The 9,928-nt window shown below is 41.8% G+C and overlaps 1 protein-coding gene and 1 pseudogene across 1 annotated transcript; one reads left to right on the forward strand and one right to left on the reverse strand.

The window, feature by feature from the left end:
• Positions 1-139: 139 nt before the first annotated feature.
• METTL7A (methyltransferase like 7A) lies at positions 140-9,525 on the forward strand. Its single transcript, XM_030322592.2, has 2 exons — positions 140-973; positions 7,936-9,525. The coding sequence occupies exons 1-2, from the start codon at positions 476-478 to the stop codon at positions 8,170-8,172; spliced, it is 735 nt and encodes a 244-aa protein (XP_030178452.1). The 5' UTR covers positions 140-475; the 3' UTR covers positions 8,173-9,525.
• On the reverse strand, positions 4,966-6,382 carry LOC115518034 (annotated as a pseudogene).
• Positions 9,526-9,928: the final 403 nt, after the last annotated feature.

Here is a 9,928-nt window from a genome sequence, read left to right on the forward strand (position 1 = left end):
ACCAAAGGGTGACAGGAGGCGGTCACTTGGCAGCAGCCTCCTAGTACGGTTTAGCCAGGCTCCACCCACGGGTTCTGTTTTCTTTGCAGATGTCATTGGAGGACCCGGATGGGGTGTGTACGAGAGCAGCGTGCATATAAAACTCCAGCAGGAAACCAGCGCTAGTTTCCAAACCCAGAGAAGGAGAAGCAGCAATAGATCTGGAAGAAGGGACTGTAATCAACTTTCCTTCTAAGGAGAAGCTGGGAAATTTCTCACTTCGCTTCATGAAAACGAAGCTGAATCTTTTGCCCAGCGCCTATTAATTAGGTGAAATGGGCCTCTCGCCCACGATTTGACTTGAGCTGTGTCTCTCTAGCCCGGCCAGTTCTTCTTTCCTCCGCAGCGGATTGGCTCTGGCTAGAAGCCTACCTCCTGCAATAAAGGAGTCTGGTTGCTGGGTCTCTAACCCGTTGATCTTTTTCTCTTGTTGGTGATGGCGCTTATCATCTTTACCCTCCGGCTGGCCATCGGCATCCTGCTATTTCCCATGTTCCTGCTGAACCTTCTGGGCTTGTGGAACCAGATATGCAAAAAATGGTTCCCCTACTTCTTGCGGAGGTTCACCGTGATGTACAACGAACAGATGGCGAGCAAGAAGCGCGAGCTCTTCAGCAACCTGGCCGAGTTTGCGGGCCCCTCCGGGAAGCTCTCTCTGCTGGAAGTGGGCTGCGGCACCGGGGCCAACTTCAAGTTCTACCCGGCTGGATGCAGGGTGACTTGTATCGACCCCAACCCCAACTTTGAGAAGTTCTTGATCAAGAGCGTCGCCGAGAACCGACACCTGCAGTTCGAGCGCTTCGTGGTGGCTGCGGGGGAGAACATGCAGCAGGTGGCCGATGGCTCCGTGGATGTGGTGGTCTGCACCCTGGTCCTGTGCTCCGTGCAGAACCAGGAGCAGATCCTCCAGGAGGTGTGCCGAGTGCTGAGGCCGGTGAGTAAGGCGGTGCAAGGGGGACTGGTTAGTGGCAACCACTATCACCAAGGGTAGTTAGTTCTATCAATTTCAGGTGGATCGGACGTTCAAACATAAAAAGGGCAACTAGGAGAGAAGGCACTGTTGAATTTTGTAGAATCTTAGAGTTGGGAAGAAGCTATAAAGGGAAAGACTGATTCTGAATACACAAAAAGTGTAACACTTCGACAGAGGAAAAAAATACTATAACCACAGTAAAGTACAAAAACATAGAAGTATTTGCCAGGGATGATAGACAAAAAAGGTTAACTTCCTTCATATTAAAAGACATTACAAATCAAAAGATCAGTAGGATTTTTTTTTAAAACAATAAGAAAAACACAAGAGAAAAATAGGCAAACAGCAGGAATGGAAATATAAATAAAAATAGCCAATTATACGCTGGGGGCCTGGGTGGCCCAGTTGGTTGAGCTTCACCTTGACTTCTGCTCAGGTCATGATCTGACAGTCGGTGAAATGGAGCCCTCAGAAGGGCTCCATGCTGACAGTGGGGAGCCTGCTTGGGATATTCTCTCTCTCTCTCTCTCTCTCTCTCTCTCTCTCTCTCTCCCCCCCCCCCCCCCCCCCACTCTCTCTCAAAATAAATAAATAATTTTTTAAAAATAGCCAATTATGTGATAAAAATGCTCAACCTTACACGTAATTAAAGAACAAAATAAAGCCAGATACCATTTTTACCTATTAATACTATCAGAGGCTTTTAAGGCCAATATGGTATTATGGTTTTGGGAGGCAGGACATCTTCCTTTACATTGGAGGAAGTGCCCTCTTTCGAGGGTAATTTGATAATATCAAAATTTATCAAAATATCAAAAGGTGCGCAGAGTCTTTTCTCCAATAATTTATCCCATAGTTATACTGCACAAATATGCAAAAACGTGGCCATATGCAAAGATATTCGTTAGAGTATTTATAATAGCATAAATTGGAAATAGCCTACATGTCCATCGACAGGAGGCCATTCAAGTAAACGGTCACAGAGTATAGAAGAATTCTGTGCAGTTGTTACAAAGAACAAGGAAGGGTTACCTATGTTGATATGGAAAAAATCCCTAAGAGATCATGTTAAATGAAAAAAAGCAATCAAAGCATAGACAATTAGGTAGAGTATAAGTGCATGGGATATACATATGTATGTATGTGTATATATACATACACACACATACACATATATATGTGTGGGATATACATATATATGTATATGTATATATGTGTATACACATATACATACACACATATATGCATATGTATATATGTTAAAGTGTGGGATATACATATATATGTATGTATATATATGTACACACACATATATGTACACATATATACGCATGTGTATATATGTTAAAGGAAATGACAGACAAAAAACTATTAACAATGGTTACCTCTTGGGAATGGGATTGGATGCAGGGGAAGAATCACTTTTTTTTTTAATTTAATTTTTTATTTTTTAAAATTTATATCCAAATTAGTTAGCATATAGTGCAACAATGATTTCAGGAGTAGATTCCTTAGTGCCCCTGACCCATTTAGCCCATCCCCCCTCCAACAACCCCTCCAGTAACCCTTAGTTTGTTCTTCATATTTATGAGTCTCTTCTGTTTTGTCCCCCTCCCTGTTTTTATATTATTTTTGTTTCCCTTCCCTTATGTTCATCTGTTTTGTCTCATAAAGTCCTCATATGAGTGAAGTCATATGATTTTTGTCTTTCTCTGACTAATTTCACTTAGCATAATACCCTCCAGTTCCATCCACGTTGTTGCAAATGGCAAGATTTCATTCTTTTTGATTACTGAGTAATACTCCATTGTATAATTATACCACATCTTCTTTATCCATTCATCCATCGATGGACATTTGGGCTCTTTCCATACTTTGGCTATTGTTGATAGCGCTGCTATAAACACGGGGGTGCATGTGTCCGTTCGAAACAGCACAAGTGTATCCTTTGGATAAATGCCTAGTAGTGCAATTGCTGGGTCATAGGGTAGTTCTATTTTTAGTTTTCTGAGGAACCTCCATACTGTTTCCCAGAGTGGCCGCACCAGTTTGCATTCCCATACTTTTCATTTTATATCTTTTGGTATTGTTTGGAATTCTTTATACTTGCATGTAATTTTTACCTATTACCTTTATTATTTTTTAATAGTTTTATTCTAAACATAGTTGAACATAGATAAAGTATGGATGTCTCAACATTTGAATTCACTGCTCTAGTAGAACAGGATGCTCTGTAATCCCCAGTTTTATTTTCTAGTAGAGAAAGTTCCTCAGGAAGAAAAGGACTTGAGATGGAGTTTACAGGCAATGATATAATTCTGTCTTTGGTTCAAGGATAGGCCAACATCAAAATAGTAAATGAAAAAGTTCTCCCTCTTATACCCAAATGCTGGGTTTTTGAGTCCTGAGACTGGGCACTAACTGGGCAATGTTAGCAAATGTTTTGCTTACAGTGTTATCCCTACAAAACAAGTAATTCTGACCCCCGTTTTAATAGCACTCTTAAGGAGATCACATTCTTTGTAGCCTTAAGGAGATCACATTCTTTGTAGCCTTCTACTCTCTACTGAATATAACCAGGAGCTTTATTACATTGTCATTTAACCTTCACAACAGTCCTTTAAAGCAGATACTGTCTTCATGTTGTTTTGAGGAAACAGACTCAGAGAGGTTAAGAAATTTGCCCAAGGTTACACAGCTAGTAGGTCTCACTTCCTTTTATTTATTATTTATTATTTTTGTTTGTTTGTTTGTTTGGAGAGAGACAGAGAGAGAGAGACAGAGCGTGAGTGTGTTGGGGGTGGAGATGGTTTCAAAATCTAAATATCTAGCCCAGATCTTTCTTCTAATCCCAAATCTGCATATCCAGCTGTCTATTCAATAGTCACCTGAATGGGTGACAGGCATCTATCTCTAGCTTAAACCTGTGTGACCCTTGGGGTAACACTGGCCTCCATGGGTCTCCTTTCTCTCCTGCTCTAGTCTATGGATTTTTTTTTTTTTTTTTTTACCCAATCAGGAAATTCCAAGTTTTCCATTCCTGAACTTATACTTACATTCCTGTCTTATACTTACCCACAGAAATGGGAAACTCCCACCTCTAAGCTCTCTGCTTGGGATAGGCAAGATTAGGGTAGATAGAAGAGGCTAAGAAGAGTGTGGCCGTCACCACAGGTTTTGGAGGGGATTTGGAGGTCCCTTTCCCCTTACTTCCCAAAGAGGTAGATAGGTAGGAGACTTCTGAAATCCCCCTGATAATCTATACCCTCCACTGTGTCTATACTTCACCTACATCTATAGGACTGCCCTAGATGAAAGCAGCAGTTGCTAATTCCTACATGACAGTGACTTACGTATCACATCCACCTAATAAAATACCTAATGACACAATGGTACCGAGACTTCAGTAATGCTTTTGATGCTTCAGCGTTTTATTATTAATTATTATTAATTATTATGTATTATTTATATATTATATATTATATATGCAATATATTATATATTATTATTTATATTAATATTATATATAATATTATTTATTATAATTTATTATTTATTATTATTTTTGAAAAAGACATTTATTCAGTGTCATGATGAGACTATTACATTTAGCAATCAACAGCAGGGGTGCAAAAAAAAAAAAATCTACACTAAAACCCTTTGTTGGGAGGCTCCCGGGTGGCTCAGTCGGTTAAGTGTCGACTTCGGCTCAGGTCATGATCTCATGCTTTGTGGGTTCGAGCCCTGCATCAGGCTCTGTGCAGATAGCTCAGAGCCTGGAGCCTGCTTCAGCTGCTGTGTCTCCCTTTCTCTCCACCCCTCCCCTGCTTGCACTCTGTCTCCTTCCCTCTCTCAAAAATAAACACTTAAAATTTTAAAAAAAAACAAACCTTTGTTGGAATGCTTTATGCTTTCCATAGAACAGAAACTAAAATACCCTGTTATACAATTAGTCACAAATACAGTCCTCGAGTTTTTTGCCCATACACATGAGTATTGTCTAAAACGTGTCTTCTTTGTAGCAGCTAGGCCCTGCCACCCCTGTGCTTGGCTGAGTTCACAAATCTGTTGGAACCTGTAGCTTCCCTGTCACTTCTCTGGCTCTTCATTCCTGCTAAGCTTTGTGTCCTGGTAGCAATTAAAACCTAAAACCGTCCGACTTCGGCTCAGGTCATGATCTCACGGTTTGTGAGTTCGAGCCCCGCGTCGGGCTCTGTGCTGACAGCTCAGAGCCTGGAGCCTGTTTCAGATTCTGTGTCTCCCTCTCTCTGACCCTCCCCCGTTCATGCTCTGTCCCTCCCTGTCTCAAAAATAAATAAACATTACAAAAAAAATTAAAAAATAAAATAAAATAAAAATATTTTTTTAAACCTCTGCCACTGCCATAGCTGCTGCTGCTGCAACCACCATAGCCACGCTGGGTTTGTGGTTTGGCAGAGTACTGGCCTCCACCACCACAGGGGCCAGAGCTTCCGCCCCCCCAAATTGCCTCCTTTCCTGGGTCTAAAGTTTGAAGATTGGCCGTTGTCATTGTCAAAATCATTATAGCTTCCGCCACCTCCAAAGTTGCTTCCATCATTACCAAATCCGTGACAGCCATCCCCACTGCCACTGTATCCATTGCCACCTCGACTGCCACCAAAGCCACCTTGCCCACTGCAGTTTCCTCCACGACCAAAGTTGTCATTCCCACCAAAACCACCTCTGTGACCACCACCGAAGTTTCCAGAACCACCTCGACCTCTTTGGCTGGACGAAGCACTGGCCATCTCTTGCTGAGATACGGCTCTTCTGACTTCACAGTCGTGGCCGTTCACAGTCTGGTATTTTCGAATGACAATCTTGTCTACAGAGTCACGGTCATCAAACGTCACACAAGCAAAGCCTCTCTTTCTGCCACCGCTTCGGTCAGTCATGATTTCAATCACTTCAGTTTTCCCCTACTGTTCAAAATAATCTCTCAGGTGATGTTGTTCAACGTCTTCTTTAATGCCACCGACCAAAATCTTTTTCACGGTTAAGTGCGCACCAGGTCTCTAAGAATCTTCTCTCTCTCTCTTTGGTTCCACAACTCTCCCATCCACCTTGTGTGGCCTTGCATTCACGGTTGCGTCCACCTCCTCCACAGTGGCATAGGTGACAAACCCAAAGCCTCTGGAGCGTTTGGTGTTTGGGTCTCTCATTACCACACAGCCCGTGAGCATTCCCCATCTGGCTCCTCAGATGCTCATCGGTTGTTTCAAAGCTCAAACCTCCAATGAAAAGCTTCTGTAGCTGTTCAGGCTCTTTAGTAGATTCTGACTTAGACATGATGGCTGGGGGAGGGGAGACTTTCACGATGCTGACTTGGCGGTGTCCACGGGCTGATGCTTCAGTATTTTAATTCATCATATCATTTACATCCTTGTGACAATGGTACAAAAGTGTAAGACATGCTTATTCGGTCTCAGGCAATGCTGGGTGTGGATTCAGACTCTCCCACAGGTTTGCAAAACAGAACCCAAGAGCAATTCTCAGATGAAGTAAAAAAAAATTTTTTTTGTATGTATGTATGTAAAGTTTATTTATTTTGAGACAGGAGGGGAGGGACAGAGAGAGACAGAGACAGAGAATCCCAAGCAGGCACCATGCTGTCAGCATGGAGCCCCATGCAGGGCTCGATCCCACTAACTGTGAGATCCTGATCTGAGCCAAAATCAAGAGTTGGGCTGACTGAGCCACCCAGGCACCCCCAAATTTTTGTTTTTAAATAAAAGTAGAAGTTAAAAAAAATGTGCCATTAAAAGGCAAACAACAAACTGGGGGAGACATTTGTAGTATATGTTGCCTTATTATACTAAATGCCCCCACTAAGCAGTAAGAAAAACCCAACACCCTACTAGAAAACTGATGAAGGACATAACAGACAAATCGGAAGAGAAGAAATCCAAATCGCCAATAAGGTTTAGCGAAAGATGTTATCTATATTAACGATATTAAAGATGTACACATTATTGAAAATGAAATACCATTTTACCCATCAGCTTGCCAAGGATACAGAGGAAAAAAGGATTGAGAAGAGTTTATTGGAAATGGGCATTCATATGCATTGCTAGTATGAATGTAAACTTGCTATGACTCTTCCGTAGGGCAATTTGACCACCTGTACCAACAGTTTAAGAAGGCACAGACTTTGGACTCAGCAGTTACACTTTTTAGCAAGTTATTTTTTTGGAAATAATTAGAGGTTGTCACAGAGATGTACGGACAAGGCTATTCACTGTGATAGTATTTATAATGATGAAAAACTGGAAATAACTTCAATGAGAATGGTCAAAGGAGACATGGTACCTTCAGTGGTGTGCAATGTTGTGTGAAAAGTTTTTAAATCATGTTTTAGAATAATATTCGAATACATAAACAAAGCAGGTTACAAAAGAGAATGTACATTCTAATCCTAGTTTTAGGGAAAAAATAGATATTCACATAATATGAATTTTTTAACGTTTATTTGACAGAGAGTGTGCATGCACAGGAGGGGGGGGGAGAGAGAGAGAGAAAGAGAGAGAGAAAGAGGAAGAGAGAATCCCAAGCAGACTCCTTGCTGTCAGCACAGAGCCCAACGTGGGGCTCAATCCCACTAACCGTGAGCTCGTGACCTGAGCCAAAACCAAGAGTCAGACGTAACTGACTGAGCCACCCAGGCGCCCCTATATGATCAGAAAATATGTGTTAATTGCCTGAAATTGGCAGCTCTGTATAAAATTTGACAGAAGGTGAGACTATTGGCCAAAATGGTGCCTTAGCAGGTTTTAATTTATCCATGCCTTTTCATGAAGTTAGCCTCTGGGGCCACTGAAATCGAAGATTCTTCAGTCATCTTATAAACCTGTTCTGACAAAACCAATACACGGGGTTTGTTTGTTTGTTTGTTTGTTTCTCAGGGAGGGGCTTTCTACTTCCTGGAGCATGTAGCCGCTGAGAGCTCAACTTGGAATTACTTCTGGCAACAAGTCCTGGATCCTGCATGGTACCTGCTGTTTGATGGGTGCAACCTGACCAGAGAGAGCTGGAAGGCCCTGGAACGGGCGCGCTTCTCTAAACTTGAGCTGCAGCACCTCCAGGCGCCACTGCCCGTGGAGCTGGTGCGCCCTCACATCTGTGGATATGCTGTGAAATAGCAGGAGCAGGGGCGGAGAGCTGCGTGGCTCAGATGGCTTAAGGCTACAGTTTTATTTACACTCACAATACTAATTGGGAGAAAGGAAACCTTTTTTTTCTTTTTAAGTAAAGTTGAATTTCATCCCTAGAAGTTTATGTGATAACCCATTTAGCCATTTTCTGTTGGCTCCCAGAGGATCAAAACCAAAGCAAACGCAAAACAGGACTCTCCCTTAAAAGGAAACACTGGGCTTTCATAATTGAAGTTTACCATTATCCCCAAACTTAAGTCTGTAACTTCAAAATCCTCCCAGCCGTCTTTTTTGTCTTTTAATATCATAGATTTTTATAATTTTTTCATGTTTTATTTCTGAGAGACAAAGAGAGCAAGCACAAGTAGGGGAGGGCAGAGAGGAGGAGACAGGATCTGAGGCAGGCTCTGTGCTGAGAGCAGAGAAGCCAATGTGGGGCTTGAACTCACGAACCATGAGATCATGACCTGAGCGCAAGTCAGCCGCTTAACCGGCTGAGCCACCCAGGCGCCCCACAACTTACATGGTTACCTGACGGATTTTAATTGTACCCGCTTTTTGAGAGCGTGGTGCTAATAAGCCATCAAATCACTCAAAAGAAGACTTTGAAAGGGGAGACGTGACAAGATCTTAATAACTCACAAATTGAATAAAGAAATCCTACCCAGGCGAAAATCCTAATCTGAACAGCCCAGATTTTTTCAGAAAGAAAGCTGAATGCATGTGTTGTTCTTAGGATCTCGGGGCTGGTTTTCAAAATTAATGGACCAGGATGCCACACCTAGTTCTGCCCAGCTTTACTGTGTTTTCTCCAGTATTCCACCCACATTTGTTTTCCTGCATTCCAGTCTTCAACTCTTAAGGTGAAGAGTGTGCTTGACCCGTTAGTATGTCCATAAAAATAGTTGAGATACTTAAGGTTCTTGACTCCATTTTCCTGATTACGTGGCATATACTTTGCTGGATGTCTTAAATTGTAGGCAAGGAAAAGGGCCACTGTAATTAGGAAAACCTTGGGTAATTAGGCATATTTTGTAAGAACCCCTATAACCCAGGCAATCTGTGAATCTGTCAAGAAGTAGACACATATTTTGGAGATAATTCTGACCAAATGTCCCCTCTTGTCCCAAGATGATTTCTTTGTTCTTTGCCACTCTGGGAACCTCTGAAGTGTTAGGTTGGTCAGAGGGTTTAAGAATAGCGTTTTCAGCAATAGTCTGTATGTATTTTAATAAATTTAGTATATTTTCTGAGATGACTTTACAAAAGGACTATTTTAATTATCAAATCAATACGTTCATGTAGATTTTAGGAATGGAAATAAATGGTTTATGTCTTTGCTGGCTTGGCTTCATTTTTTTCTTTTTTTTTTAATGTCTGGAAGGGGAAAATTAAGCTATTTGAACATACAGATTTATGTTTCTAGAGCCAGGTAATTGCTTACAGAAAGCAGAGGGAGGATCAGAATGGATTTTGAAAAGTTCAAGTCCAAAGACCTCCACTTGTAACATTCATAAAGCAAAAAGGAAGGAAACATAACGATTCTAACTCTCTTGAACATAAAGACAGTTACTGTTATGGTGAGGTTAGGATAGTTACCTAAGGCCTTCTGAGCTCTAGAACAGGGATCTCCTCCCTCTGCAGTCGCTCCAAAGTAGGGACCTCCTTAACCACCCCACTTCACTATCGGTTAAGGTAGTCCAGTGCTTGAGAAATATGAAAAACCACAGGTTGACATGCTGAA

The sequence above is a fragment of the Lynx canadensis genome, chromosome B4 (assembly GCF_007474595.2).
Source record: "Lynx canadensis isolate LIC74 chromosome B4, mLynCan4.pri.v2, whole genome shotgun sequence".
In the NCBI taxonomy this organism is placed as follows: Eukaryota; Metazoa; Chordata; class Mammalia; order Carnivora; family Felidae; genus Lynx; species Lynx canadensis.